At 42.8% G+C, this 18,407-nt stretch overlaps 1 protein-coding gene across 2 annotated transcripts; it reads right to left on the bottom strand.

Annotated features, from left to right (window-relative positions):
• Positions 1-5,403: 5,403 nt before the first annotated feature.
• LOC100561397 (alpha-N-acetylgalactosaminidase) lies at positions 5,404-18,406 on the bottom strand. 2 transcript variants are annotated; one of them, XM_003228660.4, is made up of 8 exons: positions 17,474-18,406; positions 16,970-17,140; positions 13,560-13,734; positions 10,707-10,884; positions 9,267-9,361; positions 7,441-7,602; positions 6,676-6,873; positions 5,404-6,176 (listed from the first exon to the last, which is right to left on the bottom strand). In XM_003228660.4, the coding sequence occupies exons 1-8, from the start codon at positions 17,638-17,640 to the stop codon at positions 5,916-5,918; spliced, it is 1,407 nt and encodes a 468-aa protein (XP_003228708.3). In that variant the 5' UTR covers positions 17,641-18,406; the 3' UTR covers positions 5,404-5,915. The 2 variants fall into 2 exon arrangements, with proteins under 2 accessions (XP_003228708.3, XP_062820290.1); XM_062964220.1 differs by lacking the exon at positions 17,474-18,406 and adding an exon at positions 17,306-17,467.
• Between the last annotated feature and the right edge of the window lies 1 nt (position 18,407).

Below are 18,407 nucleotides of genomic sequence, written 5' to 3'. Positions count from 1 at the left end.
AATGCAATCAAGGCCAAGATCGAAAAATCAGTTGATGACACAAAATGCAGGCTGTGCAAGGAAGCTGACGAAACCATGGATCATATCCTCAGCTGCTGTAAGAAAATTGCACAGACAGACTACAAACAGAGGCAGAACTATGTGGCCCAAATGATTCATTGGAACTTATGCCTCAAGTACCACCTCCCAGCAGCAAAGAACTGGTGGGATCACAAACCTGCAAAAGTATTGGAAAATGAGCACGTAAAGATACTGTGGGACTTCCGAATCCAGACTGACAAAGTTCTGGAACACAACACACCAGACATCACAGTTATGGAAAAGAAGAAGGTTTGGATCATTGATGTCGCCATCCCAGGTGACAGTCATATTGACGAAAAACAACAGGAAAAACTCAGCCGCTCTCAGGACCTCAAGATTGAACTTGGCAGAAACTCTGGCAGAAACCAGTGCAGGTGGTCCCGGTGGTGATGGGCATACTGGGTGCCGTGCCGAAAGATCTCAGCCGGCATTTGGAAACAATAGACATTGAAAAAATTACGATCTGCCAACTGCAAAAGGCCACCCAACTGGGATCTGCGCACATCATCCAAAAATACATCACACAGTCCTAGACACTTGGGAAGTGTTCAACTTGTGATTTTGTGATACGAAATCCAGCATATCTATCTTGTTTGCTGTGTCATACAATAGTAATAATAATAATAATAATAATAATAATAATAATAATAAGAAGAAGAAGAAGAAGAAGAAGAAGAAGAAGAAGAAGAAGATGATGATGCTGATGAAACCTGGATCCAGGCCACACATTAATCCTCCTTCCATTGTTTCCTCCTGGGGCGTATTTTAATTGGTGGTTGCTTTTAATTAACGAGACGATCCTAATCGATCCTTGCGGGAGGGGATGCCACTCGACGGATCAAAAAGGAGCTGCTTCTGGATTTTATCCAACAGGGAATCTGGATCCAAAAATTTCCAGGTCGAATCAGAGGCTGAGGTAATGTAGCAGCCGCACCCCTTAATACGGTTAACAATTAAAATAAAGCCGATATAATACTCCTTTGGCGATGTTGCAATGGCAGGACGGCTTAGGGATTTGCACTGTTCATATTTCCAAATTGACCTTGAATGACAATCGCTTAATTAACCTTTTGAGCGACTAGGGAGGGAACGAATCACGTGTAGGATATCAGAAGCATAAAGGGAAACCATTCCAAACCTTGTTTATACAGTAACGATTATATGAAACTTATATACAATATATGTTATATATCTTGCATGAAAATCTTCTAAGGGGTTGGTTGGCTAGTGGCACCATAGAATCATTAGAAGAGAACCCGTGGGCCATCTAGGTCAACCCCCTCCTGGCAGGCAGGAAAAGCACCATCAAAGCAGTCCCAACAGATGGCCATTCAGTCTCTGCTTAGAGACTTCCAGAGAAGGAGAGACAGAGAGAGAGAGATGGATGGATGGATGGATGGATGGATGGATCGATCATTGGATGGATGGATGGATGGATGGATGGATGGGCGGATGGATGGATGGACAGACAGACAGATAGTTGGGTGGATAGATAGCTGGGTAGATAAATCACTGGATGGATGGATGGATCGATTGATCATTGGATGGATGGATGGATGGATGGATGGATGGATGGGCGGATGGACGGATGGACGGACAGACAGACAGATAGTTGGGTGGATAGATAGCTGGGTAGATAAATCACTGGATGGATCGATCGATCGATTGATCATTGGATGGATGGATGGATGGATGGATGGATGGATGGATGGATGGGCGGATGGACGGATAGACGGACAGACAGACAGTTGGGTGGATAGATAGCTGGGTAGATAAATAAATCACTGGATGGATGGATGGATGGATGGATGGATGGATGGATGGATGGATGGATCGATCATTGGATGGATGGATGGATGGGCGGATGGATGGATGGATGGATGGATGGGCGGATGGATGGATGGATGGATGGACGGACAGACAGACAGATAGTTAGGTGGATAGATAGCTGAGTAGATAAATCACTGGATGGATGGATGGATGGGTGGATGGATGGATGGATGGATGGATGGATGGATGGATAGATCGATCATTGGATGGATGGATGGATGGATGGATGGGCGGATGGATGGGCGGATGGATGGATGGATGGATGGATGGACAGACAGACAGATAGTTAGGTGGATAGATAGCTGAGTAGATAAATCACTGGATGGATGGATGGATGGATGGATGGATGGATGGATGGATGGATGGATGGGTGGGTGGGTGGATGGATGGATGGATGGATGGATGGATGGATGGGTGGGTGGATGGATGGATGGATGGATGGATAGATCGATCATTGGATGGATGGATGGATGGATGGATGGGCAGATGGACGGATAGACGGACAGACAGTTGGGTGGATAGATAGCTGGGTAGATAAATAAATCACTGGATGGATGGATGGATGGATTCATTGATCATTGGATAGATGGATGAATTGATAGATAGATAGACAGACAGACAGATAGATACATAGATACATAGTTGGATAGATAGGTAAAGGTTTCTCTTTGACATTAAGTCTAGTCAAGTCTGGCTCTGGATAGATAGATAGATCAATAGGATTCTAGAGTTGGAAGAGACCCCAAGGGCCATCCAGTCCAACCCCCTTCTGCTAGGCAGGAAAAGCGCAATCAGAGCACTCCCGACAGATGTCCCTTCAGCCTTTCTATGCTATGGGATTTATTGTTTGGTGAGGACCCGTCCCCCTTAGCCAGTCCACGTGGTGGCAATGTGTGTTCATCGTTCTGTTTAGACGCACCTAAAGATTGGCACCCAGACCAGGATGTGAGCAAGAATTTCTCCCCTTGGAGGGAGTGCCAAGAAAGAGCTTTTGAAGGGCCAAGAGCTGTGCAAACAAACCCTGTTTGCTTTTGTCCGGCACTCCCCGCTGAGCTTTACAGGATTGGATGTCCCATGCGTCACGGGATAACAATAAGGATTTGTGGATTTGGAACGTTGTTTTACCTCTGAAAGGCAACTCTATCCAGCCCAATCCCCACCGCGAGCTTTGGAAGCATTCATTGTAATGGCTTAATCTCAAAGGGATTTTAAAAACAGCACATTCATTTGTTACAGTTCATCGGAGACACGAAATTGTCTGTCAATCAACTACTTTCAATGTGAAATGAAACACAATGAAACAGGAAATAAAACTTTCAAACCAGGAACAGAACATTTTTTCCATGTTTGTTACATAGTGTTATTGAACATGAACTCCACAATAGTATCTCACTTGGGAAATGGACCGAAGGCCTGAGGATTTTATAAGAGAATGTTATGGACTTCTGGATGATCTGATTTGTCCAGAATAAATGTAGAAAACATTCCCAAACTTTGCGAAGCTTTTACAGTTCTTCTCGCAATGCCTTCAGACTCCATTACAATGTAGGTAAAGGTAAAAGTTTTCCCCTGACATTAAATCTAGTTGTGTCCAACTCTGTGGGTTGGTGTTCATCTCCATTTCTAAGTTTGGAGGCTCATCTCCTTTTCTAAGCCGAAGAGCCGGCATTGTCCGTAGACACCTCCAAGGTCATGTGGCCATTGACATGACTGCATGGAGAGCTGTTATCTTCCCACCGGAGCGGTACCTATTGATCTACTCACATTTGCATGTTTTCGTACTGCTAGGTTGGCCGAAGCTGGGGCTAACAACAGGAGCTCACCTCGTTCCCCGGATCTGAACCACTGACCTCTCGGTCAGCAAGTTCAGCAGCTCAGTGGTTTAATCCACTGTGCCACCGGGGACTCCAGTGGGACTAAGTGGGTTTTTGTTTGTGGAGGCAAGTATGTATGTTGTAATTAGTCACCTTGATTAGCACTGAATAGGCTTGCAGCTTCAAAGCCTGACTGCTTTCTCTCTGGGGGAATCCTTTGTTGGGAGGTGTTAGCTAGCTCTGGTTGTTTCCTCTCTGGAATACCCTTATTTTCAAAGTGTTGTTCTTTAATTACTGTCCAAATTGTAGAGTTTTTTAATGCTGACGGCCAGGTTTTGTTCATTTAGATGGTTCCCAGGAACCTAATAATAATAACAACAACAACAACAACAACAATGATTCACTGTCAGCGCACAGTGGCAATTGAAACCCCGCCCATCTGGCTAACATCACCAAGTTTCCCAGAGAGCCTCTGCACATGCGTGGTTAGTAATTTTTGGCTTTTGGGAGAGTTTTCTGTAATTAGGACCTAATTTTATAGGGTTTTTTGATGGAAAGACATAGATTGGATGACTATGTCTTTTGTGGCCAAATTTGGTGTGATTTGGTCCAGTGGTTTTGTTGTTTTATCCATGGGAATTATGCACATTACATTTTTATATACAGTAGAGTCTCACTTATCCAACATTCGCTTATCCAATGTTCTGGATTACCCAACACATTTTTGTAGTCAATGTTTTCAATACATCATGATATTTTGGTGCTAAATTCGTAAATACAGTAATTATTACATAGCATTACTGCATATTGAACTACTTTTTCTGTGAAATTTGTTGTATAACATGATGTTTTGGTGCTTAATTTGTAAAATCATAACCTAATTTAATGTTTAATAGACTTTTCCTTGATCCCTCCTTATTATCCACCATATTCGCTTATCCAACATTCTGCCGGCCCGTTTATGTTGGATAAGTGAGACTCTACTGTATATAGATATTAGACATGTCCAAAAATCGTTTTGAATCATATATCAGAATTATTTCGGATTGTTCTCGCTTTTTGATATGCATTCTGAGACATTGTCTCACAGCACAACCAGCAATGTAATTCGAACCATTGTTGGCCCATTCTCTAATTGTCTCTTAATGTTTCGTTAATTTTTCCCCCCAAAATTTTTTTAAATATATTTTTTAAAATATTTTTTTAAAAATATTTGTTTCTGCAACCTACCTAGAATGGGAGCTTAGCACAGCCTAACATGGCTGCCGCTCCCCGGCCAATCAGAAGCTTCCACGATGGACGCAAAGGTGGGGCTAGGGTTGATGAGGTACCCCCCCCCCCCCGGGTTCCTTTTTTTTTTTGGCGATTGCGCATGCGCGTCCGCCATTTTAGAAACATTTAGAATCATTACGAATTTTCGGAAATATTCGAACTTTTTGGGTGAAAAAATCGGAAATACTTTCTATATCGAAGCGCCAGCGCCCTCTACTTCAGAAACGAGAATTGAAAAAAAATTTTCATCGATTGGGCATGCCTAATAGATATTACCATCCATGTACGTGGTAGATAGAAACCATTGGCAAAGAAATTGGGTGGAGTAACTCTACCCACAAAACATTGGATCCCATTGCCAGCATTCATTTCCCTCCTCGTCTATAGCACCCACTGGGCAGAGACATTGCTGCTAAAACCACATGTTTATTGCAGTATAGAGAGCACTGAAAAAAGCACAAAAAAGGAGACCAGCTCCACGTATCGGCTGAAACACACAGGGCTATTTAAAGGAATATTCAATCATCGAATAGCATACGGAGCTCCTCTGCTTTTTCTTTCCCACGTGTTTATTGTATACAGTTTCCACTTGTATTTCTAGCAAAATTACTCATTTGTGATGCCTTCAGATATTGATCTGGAAAAAGGAGGTCTCCTTCCCTGGACATCTCGTACATCCTGCAGCTCTGTTTACATACAGGCGTCATCCTTTTGGTGATGCTCCAGCCATTTATCTCAGGTCCAGCTCTGTGAGACTGAATGACCAAGTCGTGAAAGAAGTCCTGTCTCAAAAGCATGGGAAGGTTGGAAAGCTCTGTCCTGTGTTCTGTTCCTTCTTCCCACGTCCTTCGGGGAATGCCATGCCTTGACCGCTGGGCTCCTCCGTCCCCTCCGTTGGACTTTCCTTCCCGGTGTCCTTCAGCAGAGCGGCTCGACGAAGAGGAGGGCCACCCCGGTAGGGGCCACCTCGTGATTCAAGAGTTTGCCAGACCCAAAGGTGCCCAGGAAGCGCTTCTCCAGGACGTCGTGGATCTTGTAGCCGGAGGCACAGCCAGAGATGCCCAGCAGGGCCAGGGCCGTCACATAGGGCCTGGGGGCGCCGTCCGTGCCGGTGTTCATGACCGCCAGTGCAAACTGGCCTAAGACCAGTGGCCGGCGCCAGACCTCAAAGTGGGGGGACTGCGGGACAGAAAGAGAGGACAATAAAGTCTTTGACAAAATTATGATCTGCCAACTGCAGAAGGCCACCCTACTGGCATCTGCACACATCATCCGAAAATACATCACACAGTCCTAGACACTTGGGAAGTGTCTGACTTGTGATTTTGTGATATGAAATCCAGCATATCTATCTTGTTTGCTGGGTGCCATGACAAGAGATCTCAGCCGGCATTTGGAAACAGTCCACAATGACAAAATTACGATCTGCCAACTACAAAAGGCCACCCTACTGAGATCTGCGCGCATCATCCGAAAATACATCACACAGTCCTAGACACTTGGGAAGTGTTCGACTTGTGATTTTGTGATGCAAAATCCAGCATGTCTATCTTGTTTGCTGTGTCATAATAAAATAATAATAATAATATATTTAATTGATTGCCCTCCTATCCTGAGGGCTCAAGAACATAACTAATACAATAAATTACACAGATAAAGTCACACGCATGCCCCGCACCTTGTAGATGCGACTGCCTTGGATGCCGCGGGGGTCCTGGCTGATATTGAGGAGCTGCGGGTTCTGCAGGAGGCCCTTGGCTTCGTCCGAAATGTTGCGCAGGTTGCAAGACATGAAGAAGGGGGCGGCCAGGATGGCCCAGATGGCCACTTGCACCTTGGACTGCTCCAGGCTCAGGCCAAAGTCCCCCAGGATCAGCTGCAGGAGGAGAAGAACAAAGGATATACACATACGTATATTTATACAAAGCATCAGAATCATGGAGAAGGGGAATTTCAGCCTGGTTTTTTGGGGGGCAGGGAGTGTCAGCGGGATGATGGGTAGCAGAGTGAAATCCAAAAATTCACCATCCCGGTCTTCACCTCCTCCAGACTGTCTCCCGTGTGGAAAGCAGATGAGAGTTCGGTTGGAAATCCAACGGCAATAAACTTTTATTTACAAGACTATATACAAAATAGAGTAAATCAGTCTTTCCTCCATGAGTGCTTGCCGAAGCGACTCATGCACACACAGCACACTGCTCAACTCTCAGGAAACTCCTCTGCATTCCACAGGAACAAGAAAGAAAGTCCCGGTCAAAACAAACTTGACCCCATTGGTCCTGTGATATATCAATCATAGCAGACTCTCATTAACTCCATAACTGCTGAAATGCCTTGCCGGAAAACTAACACATAAGGCATTTCTAATAACCCAAATTTATTTTAACATTTCACAATACACAATACCCTGACAGGAAGTGGGGGGCGAGGTATGCGATGTTACCATGTCGGGGTCGTTCCACCTTCCGGGTCCGGCGGCCGGCTGCAGCGTATCCTGGTTATTCCCGTACCACTCGATGATGCGGAAGAGGCTGTCCCAAGAGTCCTCGATGTCTATGTAGTTCCTCCAAAGGTTGCATATTTTGCCCAGCAACGTATAATTCACCTGGAACGGAAAGCAAAGAACTTAGGATGGTTTTTCTATGGGGCAGGTCTGGAGCCAATCTGCTATGACTAGTGCGCATGCGTGAAGGAAGGTCTGTATGGACATTGTTTGGGGGTAAAGCACCTCAATAATAATCTATCAACCAACCACCTGTCCTACCTACCTACTTACCTGCCTATCTCTCCCCCATCTCTCTATCTCTATCTATCTCTTTATCTACCTCCCTGATGTCATGATCTCCGATCTTTGACATCTCCGTACACAGAGCAAGCGCTGACAAAGAAGAGATGCCAGCCATAAAACCTCAATTACCCTCTAGTATGTGAGAGCCCCTATATAAATGGGCTACAGCAGGGGTCCCCAAACTAAGGCCCGGGGGCCAGATGTGGCCCATCAAAGCCATTAATCCGGCCCCCACGGCACAAGGGCAGAAGGGGGTTGGGCTAAATGACCCAAGGGGTCTCTTCTTCTTTTACAACCATTATTATTATTATTATTATTATTATTATTATTATTATCAACACAACGACGTTGTGAGGCTGGGAGGCCATCTGTCAGGGGTGCTTTGCTTGTGCTTTTGGTGCACAGAGGAAGAAGGGGGTTGGACTCAATAGCTCAAGGGGTTTCTTCCAACACTTCATTATTATTATTATTATTATTATTATTATTATTATTATTATTAACATTGAGGCTGGGAGGCCATCTGTCAGGGGTGCTTTGCTTGTTCCTTTTGTGCACAAAGGCAGAAGGGGGTTGGACTCAATGGCCCAAGGGTCTATTATTATTATTATTATTATTATTATTATTATTATTATTAACATTGAGGCTGGGAGGCCATCTGTCAGGGGTGCTTTGCTTGTTCCTTTTGTGCACAAAGGCAGAAGGGGGTTGGACTCAATGGCCCAAGGGTCTATTATTATTATTATTATTATTATTATTATTATTATTATTAACATTGAGGCTGGGAGGCCATCTGTCAGGGGGGCTTTGCTTGTTCCTTTTGTGCACAAAGGCAGAAGGGGGTTGGACTCAATGGCCCAAGGATCTACTATTATTATTATTATTATTATTATTATTATTATTATTATTATTATTATTAACATTGAGGCTGGGAGGCCATCTGTCAGGGATGCTTTGCTTGTTCCTTTTGTGCACAAAGGCAGAAGGGGGTTGGACTCAATGGCCCAAGGGTCTATTATTATTATTATTATTATTATTATTATTAACATTGAGGCTGGGAGGCCATCTGTCAGGGGTGCTTTGCTTGTTCTTTTGGTCCACAGAGGCAGAAGGGGCTTGGACTCAATGGCTCAAGGGGTCTCTTCCAATCCTGATGATGATGATGATGATGATGATGATGATGATGATGATGATTGCTCGGTGGCCAACTATAGTCCGGCCTTCCAACGGTCCAAAGGATCGTGAACTGTTTAAAAAGTTTGGGGACCCCTGGGCTACAGAGAAGATTCTGGTATTCTATACAATAAAACCTGTTGGAATCTACCAGCGTGTGTCTTGGTGCTTTCTTCTAGTAGAAGACTTACCCACAGCACAACTGGAAGAAGAGAACCTAACACCGATCTACTTACCTACTTATATATCTCTCTCCCTATATATCTCTATTTACCTACCTATCCTGCTTTTCTCTCTTGATCGGAGGTTACCTTTGGCGGAAGCCCTCCTTCGTAGGCCGGCCAGCTGCAGGAGAAGGCTATTGGCCGCCCGGTTTTGTTCAATGCCGCACTCATCTTTGGGTAGCCTTTGGGACATAATAAACAAAAGTAAGGGAGTAAGTAACTTTATTTTTTTATCCCGCCTCCATCTCCCGGCTGGGACTCGGGGCAGCTAACACGGGACAAAAGCCCGAAAATACAAACAGGTAGAACAGTTAAAACATGTTACAATAAAAATACAGTAAAATCGACAATTATACAAACAGTTAACAGAACACTATTTCTGGACATAATAATAATAATAATAATAATAATAACAACAACAACAACAATAACAACAACAACAACAACAACACAGTCCTAGACACTTGGGAAGTGTTCGACTTGTGATTTTGTGATACGAAATCCAGCATATCTATCTTGTTTGCTGTGTCATAAAATAACAACAACAACAACAACAACAACAACAACAACAACAACAACAACAACAACACAGTCCTAGACACTTGGGAAGTGTTCGACTTGTGATTTTGTGATACGAAATCCAGCATATCTATCTTGTTTGCTGTGTCATAAAATAATAATAATAATAATAATAATAATAATAATAATAATAATAATAATAATAACAACAACACATATATGGCAACAACAACAACACAGTCCTAGACACTTGGGAAGTGTTCGATTTGTGATTTTGTGATACGAAATCCAGCATATCTATCTTGTTTGCTGTGTCATAAAATAATAATAATAATAATAACAACAACAACAACAACAACAACACAGTCCTAGACACTTGGGAAGTGTTCGATTTGTGATTTTGTGATACGAAATCCAGCATATCTATCTTGTTTGCTGTGTCATAAAATAACAATAATAATAATAATAATAATAACAACAACAACAACACAGTCCTAGACACTTGTGAAGTGTTCGACTTGTGATTTTGTGATACGAAATCCAGCATGTCTATCTTATTTGCTGTGTCATAAAATAATAATAACAATAATAATAATAATAGCAGAAACTCCAAAGCAGGGTTTTTTTTTAGGAATCCTTTAGTCTTCCAATGCAACTCTATGGCCAACTTTGACCATAGGGTTACACTGGAGGACACAGAGATTCCTAGAGATAACATACAAAACAAATCCATGAATGCAGAGGGCCGACAATTCTATTATTTGACAAAATCCATAGCGTAAAATGCAATTATTATTATTATTCTTTTATTCTATTATTAGTCGAACACTTTCCAAGTCTAGGACTGTGTGATGTATTTTCGGATGATGCGTGCAGATCCCAGTAGGGTGGCCTTTTGCAGTTGGCAGATGGTAATTTTGTCAATGTCTATTGTTTCCAAATGCCGGCTGAGATCTTATTATTATTATTTATCAATGGGGTTTTTCAATGGGGTCAAGAGGCACGGACCGACTGCCTTGGTGGCGGAATCGGAGAAGCAGCCGTCCAGCTTCAGCATGTCTACTCCCCACGACGCAAAGGTCTGGGCGTCTGTCTCGATGGTCTCCAGGGTGGTCCCAGGATACCCGGCGCAGGTGGCGTTGCCTAGGTCGCTGTAGATGCCAAATTTCAAGCCTTTGGAATGGACCTGCGGGCAACGGGGAGATCAGAGAGATCAGATTGAGACAAAAAGACATTGAAAGGCTTGTCCACAAGTAACAGACATCCGACTTACAACCAAAACACAGTTAAGAACAGGAAGTGAGAGGAATCTTCCCCTCGGAAGGAAGACAAATCCACTCCTGGGAATGTTGTTATCATGGGAAGAAAGGTGTCTGTCTCTACTAATGCTGCATCCCCAATCCTTGTTTCCATCACAAGTCACATTTTCCAAGACCCAATTATGAAGGGACAGAAAGTGAAGTAGAATCTTCTGAACAGAGGCACAGACAGAAAAACAGACACCACAGGGGTGTGAACTTTTCCTTATTCTATCCAAGCCAAAAGATTTATTTATTTATTTATTTATTTACAGTATTTATATTCTGCCCTTCTCACCCCGAAGGGGACTCAGGGCAGATTACAATGAACATATATATGGCAAACATTCAGTGCCAACAGCCAAACAACATATATAGACAGACACAGAGGCATTTAACTTTTTTTTTTCCAGCTTCACGATTCCTGCCACAGGGGGAGCTGTTGCTTCACTATCCACTAGTGGCTGTACTTCCTCATTCCTTTCCTCATGTTTTGCTGGCAGTTTTTATGATGTTGTAAATTAGTTAAATTAGCCTCCCGCATAAAGCGTACCTAAATTTCCCTAATTGACAGATGCAACTGTCTTTCGGGGCTGCATAGGTCAATAGCAAGCCGGGTTATTTAATGATCGGGGGCTTAACCTGACCCTGGCTTCGAACTCATGACCTCTCAGTCAGTAGTGATTTATTGCAGCTGGTTACTAGCCAGCTGCGCCACAGCCCAGCCCATATATTCATATTTATCTGGTGTTACACTTAAGTAATGTACCTGTTCCAACTTTTTAATAAAAAATATTTTATTGTAAATAGTGCTACGTAAAATTATGCAAACATTCAGAACATTTTCCATTGTAACACATTTTACATTATTCCTCCTTTTTCTCCCTTCTTTTCCTCCCCAGGAACAGTTTACAATTTTTCTATATTTATTACAATTGTTCGATCATGATAATAATCTTGTTTAATTCCTTATATTTGTCTTTCCCCTTTATTCTGTAAATTAAGTCTTTCCATTTTGCCTCCCATGTTTTTCTGATTTGGCCTTTTCTCTAGTAACTTTTCCTTTAGCTAACGTAGTCTTGGAGGAGGTAGTCTGCTAAATATTTATATCATGTTTTAATGTCCCATTTCTTTTGGTCCTTCCAGCCTAAGGCGACTGAGGCTTTAGTTGCATCTAACATATAATTTATTAATTGTTCCCCTTTTTTAGTTCCCCCTTCACCTTCAATTTTCTGGAGGAAAAATTATCTCTTGTTCCAATCTATTTTTATTCCTAATCGCTCCTCCATTTCTTTCTTAATTGTTTTGTGGAACTTTTGTATTTTTTCGCAATCCCACCACATGTGGGTGTATGTTCCGGTTTTCCCGTATTTGTGCCAACATTGTTTTGGGGAGGTTCTGGTTATATGGGCTAGTTGCAAAGATGTTCTATACCATTTTGTCTTCCCTGTTCCAACTTATAAACAGATCCAACGTTTTTTTTGTTTTGTTCATAACTTGGAGACTGCCTGTATTTTAAAAGACCTCTTAAAGACGAGCCTCGATGGCCATCTGTCTGGAGGGCTTTGATTGTGCTTTTTCTGAATAGCAGAAGGGGATTGGACTGGATTGCCCTTCCAACTCCTATCTTCATCACCATAATCCTTAACTGCGTAGTCTGTGAACACTCAGAAGAAGACCTACAAGCCACTCTAAACACGTTCGCAGAAGCATACGAGAAGCTCGGCCTCTCATTGAACATCGAGAAAACCAAAGTGCTCTTCCAACCGGCACCAGCCAATCCCTCTGCAATGCCAGCAATACAGCTTAATGGTGTAACCTTAGAAAATGTAGACCATTTCTGCTACCTTGGCAGCCGCCTCTCCACAAAAGTCAACATCGACACTGAAATACAACACCGCCTGAGCTCTGCGAGTGCAGCACTTTTCCGAATTAAGCAAAGAGTGTTTGATGACCGGAACATCCGTAGAGATACCAAGGTGCTTGTTTACAAAGCCATTCCCCTCCCAACCCTGCTCTACGCCTGCGAAACGTGGACGGTCTACAGACATCACACTCAACTCCTGGAGCGTTTCCATCAGCGTTGCCTCAGAAAAATCCGGCAAATCTCTTGTGAAGACAGGCGGACAAATGTCAGCGTGCTTGAGGAAGCAAAGACCACCAGCATTGAAGCGATGCTCCTACGCCATCAACTCCGCTGGACTGGCCACGTTGTCTGAATGCCCAAAACAGTTACTCTACTCCAAACTCAAGAATGGGAGGCGAAATGTTGGTGGGCAGGAAAAGAGATTTAAAGATGGGCTTAAAGCCAACCTTAAAAACTGTGGAATAGACACTGAGAACTGGGAAGCCCTGGCCCTTGAGCACTCTAATTGGAGGTCAGCTGTGACCAGCAGTGCTGCGGAATTTACGATTCTATTTATCATTACAAAAGACCTCACCCGGGCATTGGCGGGTACCTAAGCCAGTAAGTAGTGAATAGAAGGAGAACGAGTGGGGCTTGCTTGTGCAGTTCTTATCTGAGAGGCTTCCATGAGTGTTGAGTCTGAAGGGCTAGACTCACATAGTCGGCCAGAGACTTGATTCCACTGGGGAAGCGCTCAGGGTCTGGCTGGAGCTTCCCTTGAGGGTCCCTCTTCTTTGCCGCCCAGCAGTCATCTAGGTTGACGTATTCGTAGCCCAGCTCCTTCCAGCCGTCCTCCACCAGCCGGTCGGCCATGGCCTTGATCAGGCCTTCACTGTTGGCAGGGAACAAAACCCAGAAGGAAGGCAGTGTGACTTGGGTTATACATGTCATTTCCTAATTAGTTCTAGCCTAAGCGGATGAGGGGGGAAAGGAAGGGGCCTGAGGCTGTTAGGGATTGTGGGAGTTGAAGTACGAAACACCTGGATGGAGGGTCAAAGTTTGCCCATGCCCCCAAATGTTGGCATTGTGGGAGTAGGGAGTCATGGCACTCTCATCTATGGTGGGAATGTAAAAAGATTAAAAAAATTTGGAACCAAATTCTAACCCAGGCTGAATTACATACTAAAACCTAATTTGATATACAGTAGAGTCTCACTTATCCAACATAAACGGGCTGGCAGAACGTTGGATAAGCAAATATCTTGGATAATAAGGAGAGATTAAGGAGAAACCTATTAAACATCAAAATAGGTTATGATTTTACAAATTAAGCACCAAAACATCATGTTATACAACAAATTTGACAGAAAAAGTAGTTCATTACACATTAATGCTATGTAGTAATTACTGTATTTACGAATTTAGCATCAAAATATCACGATATATTGCAAACATTGACTACAAAAATGCGTTGGATAATCCAGAACGTTGGATAAGTGAGACTCTACTGTACCATATATACTCGAGTATAAGCCGACCCGAATATAAGCCGAGGCAGCTAATTTTACCACCAAAAAAAAAAAAACTGGGAAAAAAACTGGAGCCGGGCTGTGGCACAGGCAATAAATCACTCTGCAATAAATCACTCTGACCATGAGATCATGAGTTCGAGGCCAGCCCGTGGTGGGGTGAGCACCCATCAATTAAAAATGAAATAAAATAAAATAGCCCCTGCTCGTTGCTGACCTAGCAACCCGAAAGATAGTTGCATCTATCAAGTAGGAAATAAGGTACCACTTATAAAGTGAGAGACAAATTTAACTAATTTACGACGTTGGAATGAGGAAGTGCTGTCAGAGTGGATGATGAAGCAGTTGCTCCCCCCTGTGGCCAGAATCGAACATCCCCTCAGGAGAAGGTTAAATTGCCTCTGCATCTGTCTCTGTCTCGGTTCTATGTGTATATGGGCATTGAATGCATATAATGTGATCCGCCCTGAGTCCCCTTTGTGGTGAGAAGGGCGGAATATAAATACTGTAGGTAAGTAAGTAAATAAATAAATAAATAAATAAAAACATTGACTCCAGTATAAGCCAAAATACCAATAAAATTACATTAATTGAGGCATCAGTAGTTTAAATGGTTTTGAATCTTTACATCAAATTGTAATTTAAGATATGACTGTTCAATTCTGATTAAATCATTATTTTCATCTTCTTCGATGTAAATGTGCTTATGTATCTTGTTAATAATAATAGAGTGACATAATAAATGTAATAATAATAATTGCAGTAAAATAATATGTAATAATAAATAGAGTAAAAGAATAAATGTATTAATAATAATAAAAATAGAGTAAAATAAATGTAAAAGTAACAACAATAATAGAGTAAAATAATAAACGTAATAATAATAATTAATAGAGTAAAATAATAAATGTAACAATACCAATAATAACAGAGAAAAATAATAAATATACCATATATACAGTAGAGTATCCTAAGCCTTGCTTATTCAAGCTTCTGGATTATCCAAGCCAATTTTGTAGTCAATGTTTTCAATATATCGTGATATTTTGGTGCTAAACTCCTTATTATCCAAGATATTCGCTTATCCAAGATTCTGCCGGCCCATTTAGCTTGGATAAGTGTGACTCTACTGTACTTGAGTATAAGCTGACCTGAATATAAGCCCACCAGGACCCTCACCCAATTATAAGCCGAGGAGGGTATTTTTCAGTCCTAAAAGAGGGCTGAAAAACTAGGCTTATACTCGGGTATATACAGTAAATATGCAAATTCTGTTAATAGGGATATATGGGGACAGAAGAATTAAGGACCAAGGCCAAAAAATAATGATGATAATGTTTAGAGCTGCACACGCAGAAATAGCATGAGGGTGGAAGGATAAAAAGAAATGGACACTTGAAAAAATGAATATACTGTAGAGTCTCATCCAAGCTAAACGGGCCGGCAGAACCTTGGATAAGCGAATATCTTGGATAAGAAGGAGGGATTAAGGAAAAGCCTATTAAACATCAAATTAGGTGATGATTTTACAAATTAAGCACCAAAACATCATGTTTTACAACAAATTTGACAGAAAAAGCAGTTCAATATGCAGTAATGTTATGTTGTAATTACTGTATTTACGAATTTAGCACCAAAATATCACGATATATTGAAAACATTGACTACAAAAATGGCTTGGATAATCCAGAACCTTGGATAAGCGAGACTCTACTGTATGTGGGACTAAATACAACTGGATATTATGGACATTATAAGAAACAAAAAAAGTGGTCAGACAAACAGAAGAAAATTAAAGAAATATGGACTCAATTCAGCAGATGGCTACAGATTGTTAAACCAGATGACAAAAGCTGAAAGAAAAAACTGGAAAGAATGGAAAAAAGGCTCATGTAACCAAAAAAATAAGGTTTAAGTTGTCAACAGGGAAGGGGAGGGAGAAGGGAATGGAAAAGGAAAATGTAACTATGATTATCTGTATATATAAAAGAGTGATGGCATCAGGGCAGCGGACAAAACAACAAAACTACAGGCCCCCCAACCTCGAAATTTGACAACACAACCCATCATTCACGGCTCTAGGTTGATACAACAAAAAGAAAAGAAAAATAAAGTCCTAATTACAGGGAGAGGAATAATACTTTTTATCCAATTGCTGCCAGTTAGAAGGCTAAGCTCCGCCCACTTGGTCTCCTAGCAACCTACTCAGCCCAGGGGACAGGCACAGTTAGGCCTCACTTAGGCCTCTTCCACAGATTATCAAATTTGAACTCGATTATATGGCAGTGTAAACTCAAGGCCCTTCCACACAGCTATATAACCCATTTAGAATCTTATATTATCTGCTTTGAACTGGATTATCTTGAGTCCACATTGCAGTATAATCCACTTCAGTGTGCATACTAAACATAAAGACAACCATACAACAGACATTCAATACCACCACTACCTCAACAATTTCTCACCAACACCACCAGACAATGCCACAGCAACGCGTGGCCGGGCACAGCTAGTGTATTATAAAATAATGATTAATAAAAATTCCCTTTGGGGAGAAAAAAAAAGTTTGCCCATGCCTGGTAGAGACACAACTCTCACCTGATGCAGTTGTCGGGGTCGTGGGCGCAATTGGTGTTGCACCGGAAGCGCTCCCACGGCACCCACCCCATCGGGGGCGTCCGGAGGAGCCCGTTTTCCAAGCCAAAAGTGCCACAAGGAAGGATTAGAAAGACCCACAGAGGAAAGGGCGGCATGATTCGGACAGAAACCCTGCAAAACAAAAACAACATTCTAACGCAATGCACAATTTCTATTCCTGGGTTACAAATGTCATTGTTTCCTAATTGGTTCTATCATAAAAATGGGGAAAACTTATAAAACTGCAAAACTTTGAGAACTACTACTGTACTTTCAAAGTAAGTAGAGGTTCAGCACCTTGGACAGAGCCATGAGCCTGTACTGTCCCTTTAAGAGGCTGAAAGTGTGCAAGGATGGTGCCAAAAAGTGCAAATTGAACGATTCAGGCTGAATAATTCAGGAATGTTAAAGAGGAAATGTTGAAAAATGGGGCATCCTTTTTATCCTTTGCTTTCCTAGACCCACCTCCGCTTTATTTTGCTTCCTGAATGAATTGTTTGGAATCTGGGTGACGTCATAAGGCTTTGGTTATGATGCCACCTATAGAAAAGCAGATGATGCTCCAGGCCACGCCCCTTCCCGAACGCCCCGCCCTCAAAGTTTCTTAGCGCGGGTTGGAACTTCTCGCGCATGCAGTTGCTGAGGGGAGTGACGTAAAGCCTTCATTCAGGGCACGCATGCGCAGTATACTCTTTGGGTTGCTGAGGGGAGCAATGAAGCCACCATGCAGTGTACGCATGCGCACTATGCTTTGGGTTGCTGAGAGGAGTGACGTGAAGCCACCATTCAGGGCACGCATGCGCCGTATACTCTTTGGGCTGCTGAGGGGAGTGACGTGAGGCCACCATTCAGAATACGCATGCGCAGTATACTCTTTGGGTTGCTGAGGGGAGTGACGTGAGGCCGCCATGCAGTGTACGCATGCGCAGTATACTTTGGGTTGCTGAGGGGAGTGACGTGAGGCCACCATTCAGGGTACGCATGCGCAGTATACTCTTGCTAAGGGGAGTGACGTGAGGCCACCATGCAGGGTACGCATGCGTAGTATACTCTTTGGGTTGCTGAAGGGAGTGACGTGAGGCCACCATGCAAGATACGCATGCGCAGTATACTCTTTGGGTTGCTGAGGGGAATGACGTGAGGCCACCATGCAGGGTACGCATGCGCAGTATACTCTTTGGGTTGCTGTGAGTTTCCCGTGCTGTCTGGCCATGTTCCAGAAGCATTATTTCCTGACGTTTCGCCCACATCTTTGGCAGACATCCTCAGAGGTTGGGATCGTGTATACTCTTTGCTGCTGTCCTGTTTGCTTCGTTCTCACAAAGTCTACTACTTCCTGGTGACTGGAAGCTGGTCTCCTTGTGAGCATTCTTGCTGTCCCGCGCTCAGCCAATGAGAG

The sequence above is a fragment of the Anolis carolinensis genome, unplaced genomic scaffold, assembly GCF_035594765.1.
Source record: "Anolis carolinensis isolate JA03-04 unplaced genomic scaffold, rAnoCar3.1.pri scaffold_13, whole genome shotgun sequence".
NCBI lineage: Eukaryota > Metazoa > Chordata > Lepidosauria > Squamata > Dactyloidae > Anolis > Anolis carolinensis.
Note: the sequence above shows the minus strand (reverse complement) of the source record. Positions and strands in the feature narration are given on the sequence as shown.

Bases quoted from the DNA above. Each gene is read 5' to 3' on its own strand.
- LOC100561397 (XM_003228660.4), bottom strand. From the start codon at position 17,640: ATGCGCGAGAAGTTCCAACCCGCGCTAAGAAACTTTGAGGGCGGGGCG. The intron at 10,885-13,559 runs GTGAGTCTAGCC...CGTTGCCCGCAG, and splicing joins TCAAGTCTCTGGCCGACTAT to GTCCATTCCAAAGGCTTGAA. The intron at 7,603-9,266 runs GTAACCTCCGAT...TTTCCGTTCCAG, and splicing joins AAGGAGGGCTTCCGCCAAAG to GTGAATTATACGTTGCTGGG.